Raw genomic sequence first — 12674 nt, 5'->3', positions numbered from 1 at the left:
AGGTACCCAACTGCACAAGGCCTCACCTGGCATGATGAAGACTATACCGCGCGCGCGCACGCACACACACACACACACGCATGCACGCACGCACAGGTCACTCACTGATGGGTAAGACCAACAGTTTGCATACCAGCAGGGCCCCTCACCTGGTGACGAGGTGCAGCAAGGGGCTCAGAGAAGCTGAAGAAAGGCAGGGCCAGGTTGATGAAGCTGTTCTTATAGGACTCAAGCTGTTGGTGGCCCTGCACCACCTTGTAGAGCTCCAGACACACAAGGCCAACTATAGCTGCCGAGGTTGTGGCAATGGCTGGGATGATCCTGCCTGCAACCAGCTTGCTCTGTGGGACAGAAGGTGACCAGGCAGCCATTAGACACATTTAGGGACTACAGAAGAGGCCAAATGTGGGAAGACTCAAGCCTGGGAATGACTGAAAGATGACGTCTAGACAATCATCACCTTATGCCGGTCTGCAGGAGGAATGTTATAGTTCTCTGCCCGGAGGTTGGATGCAGCCACAATGAAATCCATGTGGAAGTTGCTGTCATCGTCCTATTGGGTGGAAATGGAATGAGGACAGAAAGGCAGGGTTAGAGGGAAAAATGGGTTCTTGCCTACTGGAGATTCAAGTATTTTCTACCTCGGATACCTTCCAGACCAGCCAGAACCTCCCCCAGACCACAAAGGATGATCGCTGAGCAATGTGGCAGGCCTATAATCCCCACACAAGCCTTGGATACCTCAGCCCACCCTACTCTTCCAAGGGGTACTCCCTCATAGCACCTTCTCAAAGTTGATGGGGTACATCTTGAATCCGGGGAGTGTCTCTGGGCTGGGCAGCATGGCCTTGAGCTCCTGCAGGCGGGTATCATCTGCAAGGAAGGGGGGGGGACATGTCAGTCCTTTAGGTCCCAACCTGGGTCAGAGACTGAGACCAAAAAGCAGGAGCCCAGGGTTCCCAGAGTTGTTCAGGCAGATAAAGAACACGGAAGTAAGCAGGTGTGGAGATCTGAAGAGAGACACATCTGCAAACACCAGGGAACAGAAATAAAGACATTCACAAACGGTAACGTAGGCAGCAGCACTATTCACGATTCCTAAGAGGTGGAAGCAATCCAGTGTCCATTGACAGATGAATGAATAAAGAAAATGTGCTCCACTCAGCCTTACAGCCTCCACTCAGCCTCAACATTACATAGCCTTAAAAGCGGAAAAAAGCCTGTCACTTACAACAACATGGACGGACCTGGAGGGGATTATGCTTACCTAGAGTCAGAAAGACAAGTGCCACATGATCTTACTTTAATGACCTACCTTAAAAGGTCAAAATCACAGAGACAGAAAGCAGAATGGTGGCTGCTGGGGCCAGGGATGAGGGGAAATGGACTTATTGTTTCATGGGTAAGTTTCAGATTTGCCAGAAAGTTCTGGAGCTCTAGTGTACAATGCCAATGTGCTTAACACTACTGAGCACTATGCACACTACTTATTACGATGGTAAACCTTATGTTTTTCTTAATCACAATTTTTTTTGCAAAGGCACGTAGACAGAAACATAGAGGTAGGAGACCTAGAAGACAAATGAAGAAGAGGGAGACGGAGAGACACAGAGGAAGATACAGGGGGAAAGAGGACGGAGATACAGGGAAGAAGACATATGAAGGGGCATTGGGTGGAAATGCACACAGCGAAGATGAGAGAAATATGGAAAGGGATATACAGGAGAAAATCGGAAGAGGGCAACCAAAGGGAAGAATGGTGGAGATAAACCTAAGCATGGAGAATGAGATGGGAAAATACTGAAGGAGGAGACAGGCAGATACGGAGAACTCATGAGTATGAATTTGGAAAACAAAATGACAGAGACATCATTTGAGGAGGAGGTTGAGAGATAGTGAAGGGATGAAATGGAACTATCTGTACAGAAAAGGTCCAGTGTACAGAGGGACTTACAGAGCACGAGACAGGACAGTGGGGAGAGAGGAGGAGAACCTAAGAACTACCTGGTCACCCTCTGTTTCACCAAGAAAGCCGACTGCCAAGAACAACAGCTGGAGTTAGGTGTAGTTATGGATGGAGAGAAGAGAGGTCTTGAGGAAGATGAGGGAAGATATACGGAGGCTAACGAGTAAAGATGCAAAAGAGAAGGAAGTAGGGGAGGTCTGAAAGGAGATGAACCAGGGAAGAAATCAAGGCAGAGAGGCTACTGGTGGAGATCGTTTCTCTCTCTCTCTTTGACACAAACGGTACAAAAACAAGAAAGGAGCGGACAACAAGGCAAAGACATTCACAGAAAGGAGATCAACAACTCGTCCTCCTGTCAGTCAGACTGGGAGGGAGGAAGGTAAAGAGCGCGACGGAAGCTGCCTTTAGCAACCGTTCTGATTTTCACTGGAGGAAGCAAGGGCCAAACGACAGTGGGGGTAAACGTCAGGCCTGGGGTCTCAGAACAGGGCAATGGCAAAACACAAGTGAGGGGGCTTGGATGGACAGGGGAGAAGTGCTATGGTGTTTCTAGGCCAACTGGCTAAGCACCCTCACCGACGGAGGCTTCGGCGCTCTGCAGCTCCTGGTCAGAGACATGGATCTTGATGCCAGACTTGGGGGTGAACTCGGGGACCTTCACAGACTGCAGGAGTATGGCCACACCAGCCCTGTCCCGGGAGCCCAGCAGCCCGTAGCTCTGGGCGAACAGGTTGGCGGCAGCCATCACGTAGTCCAGATGCAGGGACTAGAAGACAAGGTGACAAAGTATGGAAAGATGAGCACGTCTGTCCTCACCTGGGGAGCCTTGGGCTCCTTCCCACCCACCTACCTTCCACCCAACTTAGCAGACCCTAGGGCGGAGACTCACATTGTTGATATCGAAGGTGAGCGGGTGTGGACAGCGTTTGGGCCCAGACCAGAATGGGGCTCCTGAGCTTGTTAGCTAAGAGAATTGAAAGGTTTTTGGGGAGCAGATCCTGAGAGGAGGGATCTCTCTGACAAACCTGACTCTTTCCAATCACTATCCCTGGGCACATGTTTTGTGCCAGATACAGAGCTACTCACCCACTTTACCCACTGTCAGCTACTGTACTGACTTAATCTAGTAACTGAGTACATCTCAGTTCCTCCTCACAAAACTCCCATGAAATAAGTCGTCAGTACTTCTATTTCGCACCTGAGGATAATGAGGTACAGAGAGAAAACACGTGGCTGGCCCCGGGTCAAATGGACCTGGGATTCCCCTGTACCTAGTTCCTGTGCTCTTACCTCCCACAGTTCTCTCCTATCATCTCTGCACCCTCGATGGGAATGGGAATCGGCTATGACTCACCCTATACTGCAGGTAAGGGAAACGGAAACCAAGTCTCTCGCTTGAGACAAACTGCATGCGGTGGGGGAAAGACGCAGTCAATGGCAAAAAGCACTGGCTTAATGACTGCATTAGAGCTCCACACCTCGGTGCGCTCACCGTGGCTGGATCAACGGGAGTGAGCCATGTCCGCAACCTGTAGCAAGCTCCCTATTTGCAGGCCACGTATTCTGACAAATGGGCCCAGCAAGTACGTAATACCTGGTCAGGAGGAAAGTTGTGCAGCAGCTGCTGGATGTTGCTGGAGTACTGGGTGTGCCAGTGGCGGCATGCCCAGGTCACACAGTCGGCCCAGGTGTGTGGTCGCTGCAGCACCAGGCTGCGCTGCACGGCCTCCAGCACCTCCAAGGGTTGGGTGCCTGCCAGCCGCAGTGTCCGCTCCATAAACTTGGAGTCTCTGTCAGAGATCAGAGGGGTCACTGGGGCAGGACTGCACAGAGGTCCCAGGAGTGGGCTTAACTCCATGGAAAACCAGTCCTGACCCGCCCCCCCCCCCCCCCCCCCCCCGCCACACACACCCGACGGCATGTGGCTCGAGCATTCACTCGGTCATTCACAAAGTGTGCCAGGTGCCGGGGGTTACAGTAGTTACGGCATGCCTTGGCTGGCAGGTAGAAGGGCTGAGGGAACGTATGGACAGATGGGATCACTCACATGAGGTACTGGTTGACATTTTCTGCTGGATGCTTAAAAAGACCTTCAAACTCATCCCGAGCCCACTGCAGACAAAGCAAGTAGAATACATGGGGCATGAGGTTTCTAAAGGCATGAGAAAGACCACCGTCAAATAAAGCAAACATGAAAAACACGCCAACTATGGGAAGCAGAACAGAAAAAAGCAGCCTCCCAAATGGGCTCCTCGAACTTCCCAGGCCCCTACCACCTCAATTTAAAAACCCATGACCTTGCCCTCGGTAGTGATTACATGTGTGTATATGTACAAAACTTACTTTTAAGATGTAGATACCTTATCCTCAGTAGGAAAGGAAAATATTCACACCAAAAACAAAGCACAAATGATCTCTATCAGGCCAGGGGGACTGGGCAGAAACCTTGCCAGAGGTTTTGCCCTCTGAGACGTACAAGAACAGTAAATACAGTCACTGATCTGGAGCAGTTCACCCAAATCCCAGCTCTGCCACAGGTTTGTGACTTCGGGTGCACCCACAAGATAATACCTTTAAACTCGGTATCCTCATTTCAAAAACATACACTGTAGCAGTAATACCTACACCTCATGAGGCTGATATGGAAGACAGAAAACATGTACATGTTTAAAGCTTCCTGAGACCACTGCCAAGTACATACTCAGTGGGAAGTACTTCACAAAAAACCTTGTGGAAGATACTGTCATTCCAATTTCAGAAATAAGGAATCCGAAACATGAAGACGACAAGTCTAAGAGCCTCGTGGTAAATTTGTTTTAAAACCTTTGTATAGGCCTTCCTGCATGTTGGCAAGAGAGTAACAGAGCATCTACCACACATGCATGGAGGGGGAATGGAGAGAGGGATGAAGACCCAAACATAAATACATCCATTCTGCAACTCTTGGGGTGGAAGGAAAAGGGATAGATCGAAGTACTTCTTCTATCCCTACACTCCCCGTCGACTATACCTAGCCCTCAGACACTTGCATTAACTATCACTTTGATAGTACAATGGATTTTCTTGGGTTGAAAGGGGATTGGAACTGTGGTTAGGTTCTGAGTGCCGGTTAACTTGGTATGTTTACTCGGCCCATCTAGAGGATATGTATGCTGTTCTGTACGTATGTGCACTGTACAAACACAAACCAGCTACTAAATATATTTTGGGCAAAATGGAATTGATGTTACAGATTATTAAATAAGTAGCAGGGATGATTATTAAAAATTAATTTTGTTCAGCAGGAAAACAGTACGGTTTACTTTTCAGATGTACAGTCATTTCCATAAAATACTTGCCTGTGCTTCCAAAACAAAAGTTTAAAAGTTGAAAAATTAATCATTTGTAAAGGTTAAGCTGCTGGGTGTAAAGTGAGGGTAGGAGGCTGAGGAACAGGTACGTGTTACGTACACTGAGGCTGGCATCCTCTGAATATGGTTAAGAAGAGGTTGGTGGCTGAGAGATTGCCCGGGTGCCACCAAAGCCCTACTATGTGCCCAGGTTTGTCTTCCACCTCTCCGTCCACCCCAAGACTGATCACCTGCAGGGTGTGCTCAACGGCATTGGGGAAGTTCTTCAGCGTGCAGATGGGAATGCGCTTCTCAGGAGGGTCCTGGCTGGAGCTATACGACTCTGTCAGAAATGGTATAACCACTTGGACGTTGCCCTTTGTGCCCCACGTGCCTGACTCCAGCAGTGGCTTACGGTAGAAGACACAGCGGCGGTCCACGTACATGCCTGTGGGAAGACGGCCAGGGTGGCATTGCAGTGAGGGGGTGACACATGAGAATAGGTCACGGGGGACAGATATTGCCCCCTCATCCTCCTCCAAACTCACGGGCATCCACACTGTCCAGGGCACTGGCCACACCATCCAGGTTTTGGAAGAAGTCGTCATCATAGATGTGCTCTGTGTCAGGGCCCACACGGTCCTGACGGCTCATCACGCGGATGTGTGGATTCAACTGGCGCACGGCTGCAGCAGCTGTGTCAGACTTCAACTTCTGGGTGCGCATGGAGGAAAAGAGCTGTTAGTTACCCAACGAACCCGTGCCAAGCTGTCCTGAGGACTGATTTATCTGATGATGGGCAAGACCTAACCTAGACTCCAAGTTTAGGAGGCTCTTGGTTTAGCAGAACAGATAGGAATGGTAAACACCACACTGCTGGGATGTGACACATGAGGCAGGGGTGAGTAGAAAAGAAAACGGTGACAAGGGATCAGATATCTGTTCTGTTGTCTACCCAATATATTTTTTTCTTAATTAACAGCACCCCGAGTTAGGATACATTCATACAAACGAAACCAAAACCAAGAGCCTAGCACAAGAACAAACAGACCCTGTGAAAGCCCAAGTCAGGTCCCTTATTCAAAAACTTCCACTGGCTTCCATTTTTGCTTAGGGTGAAATGAACGGGCCACTGCTACTTCTCCCACTTCATCTCCTACCATGGTCTCCTCTATCTGATCTCTCTGCTATAACCTCAGCTATAACCGATACAAATTCCCATCTTGAGGTTTTGTTCAGGCCGCTAACTCTGCCCGGTACACTCTTCTCTATCTTCCTATTCTCCTACATCCTCACAAGCCTTTGTGGAAATGTCGCCTTTCCAATGAGAACTTCCCTCGCTACACTATAGAGCACCCTTCACCCCACTTTCTACTCCTCATTTTTCACTGTTGCCATTTAAAGCACTTCTTAACTTTCCAATGTTACTCATATACTTTGTTACTGTATTTACTGTCACTACAGAAATTCTCTGACATACAGTCTTAAAAAGAGCTATTGTTACCCGCAGTTCGGCTACCAATATTGCCGGTGTTAGAAATTTAAATTGAGAAAACGTAAAAATAGTCTTAGTCTAGTTGAAAATGGAATTATTCTATTATAGGGTATGAACATTATGGAAAACAACTACCCAATAACAATACTTCAGTAATAACAGTCAAACTGTATTTACATTTTTGCAAATCTAAGTCATACGATCTCTTAGCCAGCTGGACTCTCCTCACCGCCACTGTTATCCGTCTGTGTTTTGATGCAGGTTAAAGGGGTATTCCATCTCACAGAAGAGTATTTTAACACTACTGCCAGATAGATGTTGACATTAAAAAAAAATATATCAAAACTAGACAAGTGATAGTGTTTGAAAACGTAGCCGCAGGGTGGAATCTGGAATTCATACTAGTTTATTTTGCATTTAGAAAAGATCTTTAACTAGTGCACAATTTTGCATCCTCATGAACTGGTCAATGGCCAAACTCTGTGTTTCCGAAGGCTTCCTAAAGTGGAGTGAACAAGTCCACTTTCACCCGATAACCTCGGAATGAAACACACCAATGATGTCTTAGTATTTCTCTTAAAAGGACTGTGATCTTGCAGACTTCATAAAAGGGTGCCTTGGACCTTAAGACGGCCTCACACCACATTCTGAGAACCTCTCATTTATTCTCTGTCTTCCCACTACGCAAGAGTCGGAACCGTTCTTCTGTGACCTTATGTATTCCAAATGTCTAAACAAGTACCTCGTAGTTACGTGATAAAATGAAAGACAAGACAGACTCAGAGTAGGCAAAAATGACACTAACCTTTACAGAAGCCTTCCCAGATAGATTCCTCTTTAAAAAACCTAGCTTCCACAGTCCCACATGGGCAATGACCAAAAAAGTGAAAGGACACAAAAGGGATGACCAAGGTGTACAACGACAAATGAAATGAATGTACATATTAACTACCTGACTTAAATGGTAGAGAAAAAAAATGAGGGAAGAGCAACAGAAAGATTTATGAAGACTGATAAGACAAAAAGACAGGAGAAAAGTGAGAGGAGCACTCACCCGCTCACCATGCCTGCCCCGCTCACCGTGACATCCCAGGGCCGGAACAAAAACTGCCGGTTCAGGTTGGACTTCTCAATGATGTCCATGTCTGTAACAGTGACTGCCCCCCTCTCCCCACAGCCTAGACCAATCATGGCAAAGTTCTTGAGCAGCTCACAGCCAATGGCCCCTGCACCCACCTGAGAGGTGCGCAAGGAAAGAGACAGAAGCTGGTTAGGGTGACTGAGTGTAGCAAAGCCCCCAGTTAAGTCCTCAATCCCCTCTATCCCCCCCTGTTGAGACAGTAGAGGGTAAGAGGGTCTAGTAGTCCACAGTCAAGTCCCAGGGCCATAAAAACGGAGGGTCACCTAAGGAAGGAGGCTGTAGAGGGTGGAATAAAAGAGGCTACCAGAGGGGAGGACAAAGGGACACATCCTTGGTATGAAGAAAATAGAAAAAGACGATGAGACAAGGATGTTAAGAAACAGGATTCTCCCTTGCGAGATGGGAGGAGACTCCGGATGATGTGATGAGAGGGTAGCAGAGATGAAGGTAACTGGTGTCCAACGTGGTCACTCACCAAGAGGTAATTCTGCCTGCCCAACTTCTCCTGCAGGTCTGAGCCAAATACAGCCACCTGCCCATCATATCGGTTCCGGCACTGAGTCACGTGAAAGAAAGAGAGGGTCAGAGGAGAGCTGTTTTACACAGACTTGCAATAACCCTTTTCCCACGGGTCCCACCCACATACCGGGAGACACTTGTCCTCTGTGAGGGCCTCTTGGTCCTCGGGAAGACACTCAAGGGCATCAAAGTACAGCCACTGCATAACGGGCATAAACTTCCCAGAGCAGGCCTCGGGAGGGGGAGAGAAGGGTATGTGATTGCCAGCTGAACTCTGAAGACAAGACAGGAAGGTACCTGGCCGATCCTCAGCCCTGCCTTTCTCTACCCACACCAACCTTCATGACCTCCTGGGCAGCCAGGCCCCCAATGAAGGCATTTATAGGGGCCAGATCCCCAGCAGCCACATACGCCAATGTCCGGATGAGCTCTACATCCAAGTTGTCCTGCTGCACTGCCAGCAGGGCGTGGGCATTCACGGTCTGTGCTAGGGTCACCAGTTCTGCTGCATCCTCCTGGTAGGGCAGAAGAGACCAACGGAGGTCCAGTCAGACAATTGTGTGGACAGGGAGAACAGGAGAGAGAATGTAGACAGACGGGAAATAATGGTGGGGCTTTGGACCAAGGACTCGGGATGGCCTTCCCACCCACTAACCTCATTGTGGGGCCGCGGGGAACGGCCGTGCAGAGCACAGAACTGGTGCAGTGCCTGGAAGCCAATGTGTAGCTGGGCAGGGCGAAAGGACTTGGCAAAGTCTGTTACCACAAAATCTGGCTCTGCCAGTGCGGCTGGCAAGGATTTCTGTAAAGAGTGAGATATTCGGCCCTAAGAAGTGAAAGACCTAGATAGATGTGCCTGCAACCCTACAGCCCATCCCACACATTCTCACAAAGCTGATCTTCTTGGGTACTTTGACCTGACTGACGATGCCTCCACAGGTGTAGTCAGAGAAGCTGGAAGTATCACAGATACTGAAGGTGTAGGGACCTAAGAGAATGAATGGGACGGACAGGTATCTGTCAGTCCATTCGTGAACCCTCCTGCCCTGCTCCCGCCGCCCTCCCTACTTGAATCAACAGCACCACCGAAACAAAAACGAAAAAGCCGTTCCCACCCAGCTCAGACGCTGGAGACTGTGGCTCCAAGCTCTGTTCAGACATCGGAAACCTCTATCCCTTCTGCCCCAGACCTACTGCAGAAACCACAGGTACCCTAGGCCTAAATGCCACACCAGAAAATACAAAAGCAAGCCCTAAGTAGTTCCAACAGCAACTCGATAAATTCTCTAGAACAAATCTCAGAAATATTTAAGGAACACCAAAAAACAAAACAAAACAAAACAAAAACCCAGCTCCAAAAAGTAGCATTCTCGATTACCTTGCAACCTTCAGAAATTACCAGACCATGGATCTGTGGCTTTAGCTTTCATGAAATTTGCAAATTTTCTTCCAAAACCTGTTTTGACCCCACACCTCATTGCTTGAGGCTACCTGTATTTTTTCTCCACTTGTAGCAGTCCATGTGTTTAAAATGTTCCAAGCGTCTCCTTAACAGAGTCATGATTTTCTAGAGATTCTAACTGACATAAGGAACGTACGTATCTGTAATAGCTATTTTAATGTTATTGGTCTACTGATTTTACACACTGGATGGATTAACAAATTAACACTCCAAAAGATGAGCAAATCGGACAAAGTAAAAGAAAATACCCAAAATACAACAAAGAGTTAAAAAAAGAGAAAAGTCAAGTGGCTTAACGCACATGTAATGAGTTTCTGGAAAGAGATGATAGGGTTGGAGGAAGTGAAAAAACATTATTTTGAAAAAAATTATGACCAGTTAACTTTTCAAATCCGATAAAACCATAAACCTGCAGATAACATAAATTCAATAAACATGAACCAAAAGAAAACATGGAGAAAATGACACTAAAATACGTCATAACAACACGGCTTAGCATCAGTGAGAAAAGCAGCACACCGCCTAGAAAAACAAGGATAAGAATGGTAGCAGGCTTTCTGTGGACAATAATGCAAGCAACAGAACATCTTTAAAGCAATGAAAAACAATGTCAATCTGGAACTCTACTCCCCACAAAAATATGTTTCAAACACGCCGACAAAATAAAGACAATTTCAAGCTTAAATTTAAAAGCTCAAATAATCACCACCAGAGGACCCCACACTACGACAAATGTTAAAGGGCAACTCTTTTGTAGAAAGAAAATACCAGATGTAAACCTGGATCCACAAGAGTAGTAGTACACTGGAAATGGTGACAAGTGGGTCAAAGTAAACTCACTTCTATATTATTTAAATCGTTTTACAAAATAACTATTGAGACAAAAACAACGTATTGACAAGTTTATGACCCACAATAAAATACACGGACAATAGCAAATGGTGAACCAAGAAATGGAAATGTTTGTGTTGTAAGGCTTTTTTTTCATGTGTGCAGTGATAAAGTATTACTCGGAGACTATGCTAAGAACACTTAGAGTTGTATACCACATTTCTAAAGCAAGCACTTAAAAAAAGAGAGATACTGCCAATAAAGCAAAAAGGAAATGAAATCAAACATCGCTGGCATGAACTTCTCCTGCCTCTCCTTCAACGCACACCTCTCTGGTAAGGTCCCATGAAAACGACCTTCCTAATCCTAGCTCAGATTTCAGAGAGGCAGCTCCTCTTGGCCTCTGGGTGAGCGCACATGCTAGAGTCACCTCTCATTTGCTCCATGCAACCTGCCCTCAGCCCTGGCTTACCTAGAACTTCGATCTGCATGGGGCAGGTGCCGTTGAGTTCATTCATGCCCTGGACTTCTGTGAAGGAGACGAAGTCACCGCTCTCGAATCCATGCCGGGCCTCATCCAGGCAGGTGACGACACCAGGGCTGTCCTGGTTGGAAGAGAAGTGAGTCTCAGAGACAGGCTCGGGGCAGCAGGAGAGGACAGGAATGACGACTCCTGCCCAATTCCCTGAAAGGACCCCTGGGGGCAATCTCCTTACCCTGGTAACCATAGAAACCATAGCACTGAGAGGCTGTTCCCCGTTGGAATCTGTGAGGATCATTTCCTCACCAAAGTCACAGAACAACTGCCTACAGAGGGGGACAACAGGACCGGTGTCTGAGACCCATATACAGAGGTAATTCATGTGGCCTCCACAATACACTGAATCCTTGCTAGGCAAACTCAGCCCATCACTGCTGACAACCGGGTGCTGTTCATGCCCCCTGGGGAGAGCTGAACAGGCAGAATCCAAAACCTAGCCAGTTGAGGGGAGCATGAGAGCAGTGGAAGCCAGAGGGTTTGGGCCTGGGCTTGTCAGGGGTTGGAAGGGAAAGGAGAGGATAGCACTCACCCAAACAGGCCCCGCGTATCTGCCACCACCAGCTTGATTCCATGGCTGTGACAGAACGCGCCCACCTGCAGTTGCTCCTCCAAGGGAGTGTTGGTAAGGACTACCACCTATAAAGAGAAAGGGGTTTGTGCAAAGGGCCAGGCACTGGGGTCAAATGGGGCGGAAGAAAACGAAGGAGAAACGCACACCAGGGTGAGTGAGGTGTCAAGACTCAAGTTCTGCTGGTTCGGCCTTCTTCTATAAACAGTATTTGTCAAGTATCTGCATGTGTCATAATCGGTGCGCGAGAGACCCACTGAAGAGGAGGAATCCTCAGACTATGACAAGAAAGGTACAGAGGTACCAGGAGGACAGAATTTGGAGAACACCTACTTAATTTCTTTGACAAACACTCATCCTTGCCTGCCTACAACCCTAGGAGACAAAGGGAAAAAAAAAAAAAATCACACTCTTGTTTCTGCTCAACATCTGGTTTAACTCCCAACGCACATTCACTTGCTTCCATTTGCAATGGCATGCATGGACCTGGAGGGTATCACACTGGGTGAAATAAGGCAGACAGAGAAAGATATGTACCGTATGATCTCACTTACATACGGACACTAAGGACCAAAGAAACAAACAAACAAAACAAAATAAAAAACAGAGAACCAATTAGCAATTGCCTGGATGGTGGCAGGGCTGGGTGTGAAAGGTGAAGGGATGAAGTTCAAGCTGATAGTCACCAAACAGTCACAAGCATGTCCAGTACAGCACAGTGAGTACGGTCAGTAATATTGTAATGGCTGTGTAGGGTGCCAGGTAGTGACTAATTGGGGGGATCACCTCATAAACTATATGTCTAATCACTGTAGTCTATAC

At 47.6% G+C, this 12674-nt stretch overlaps 1 protein-coding gene across 7 annotated transcripts in view; it reads right to left on the bottom strand.

Annotated features, from left to right (window-relative positions):
- Positions 1-12674, bottom strand: part of LOC107504733 (ubiquitin-like modifier-activating enzyme 1) — a 40971-nt gene that overhangs the window by 24803 nt on the left and 3494 nt on the right. For all 7 annotated transcript variants that reach the window (XM_036235659.1, XM_036235662.1, XM_036235661.1 and 4 more), the window contains 18 exons: positions 11814-11920; positions 11460-11550; positions 11216-11348; positions 9341-9438; positions 9106-9252; positions 8789-8965; positions 8578-8682; positions 8407-8487; positions 7871-8026; positions 5844-6009; positions 5547-5743; positions 4014-4078; positions 3561-3756; positions 2856-2930; positions 2543-2732; positions 785-873; positions 461-553; positions 150-341 (listed from right to left, as the gene is read on the bottom strand). In XM_036235659.1, coding sequence (XP_036091552.1) covers positions 150-341; positions 461-553; positions 785-873; positions 2543-2732; positions 2856-2930; positions 3561-3756; positions 4014-4078; positions 5547-5743; positions 5844-6009; positions 7871-8026; positions 8407-8487; positions 8578-8682; positions 8789-8965; positions 9106-9252; positions 9341-9438; positions 11216-11348; positions 11460-11550; positions 11814-11920 — 2358 coding nt within the window. The remainder of the gene's footprint in view (positions 1-149; positions 342-460; positions 554-784; positions 874-2542; positions 2733-2855; positions 2931-3560; positions 3757-4013; positions 4079-5546; positions 5744-5843; positions 6010-7870; positions 8027-8406; positions 8488-8577; positions 8683-8788; positions 8966-9105; positions 9253-9340; positions 9439-11215; positions 11349-11459; positions 11551-11813; positions 11921-12674) is intronic.

This window comes from Rousettus aegyptiacus, unplaced genomic scaffold, assembly GCF_014176215.1.
Source record: "Rousettus aegyptiacus isolate mRouAeg1 unplaced genomic scaffold, mRouAeg1.p scaffold_m13_p_19, whole genome shotgun sequence".
NCBI classification, from domain to species: domain Eukaryota; kingdom Metazoa; phylum Chordata; class Mammalia; order Chiroptera; family Pteropodidae; genus Rousettus; species Rousettus aegyptiacus.
The sequence above is the reverse complement of the archived record's forward strand: the minus strand, read 5'-3'. Positions and strand labels throughout refer to the sequence as shown.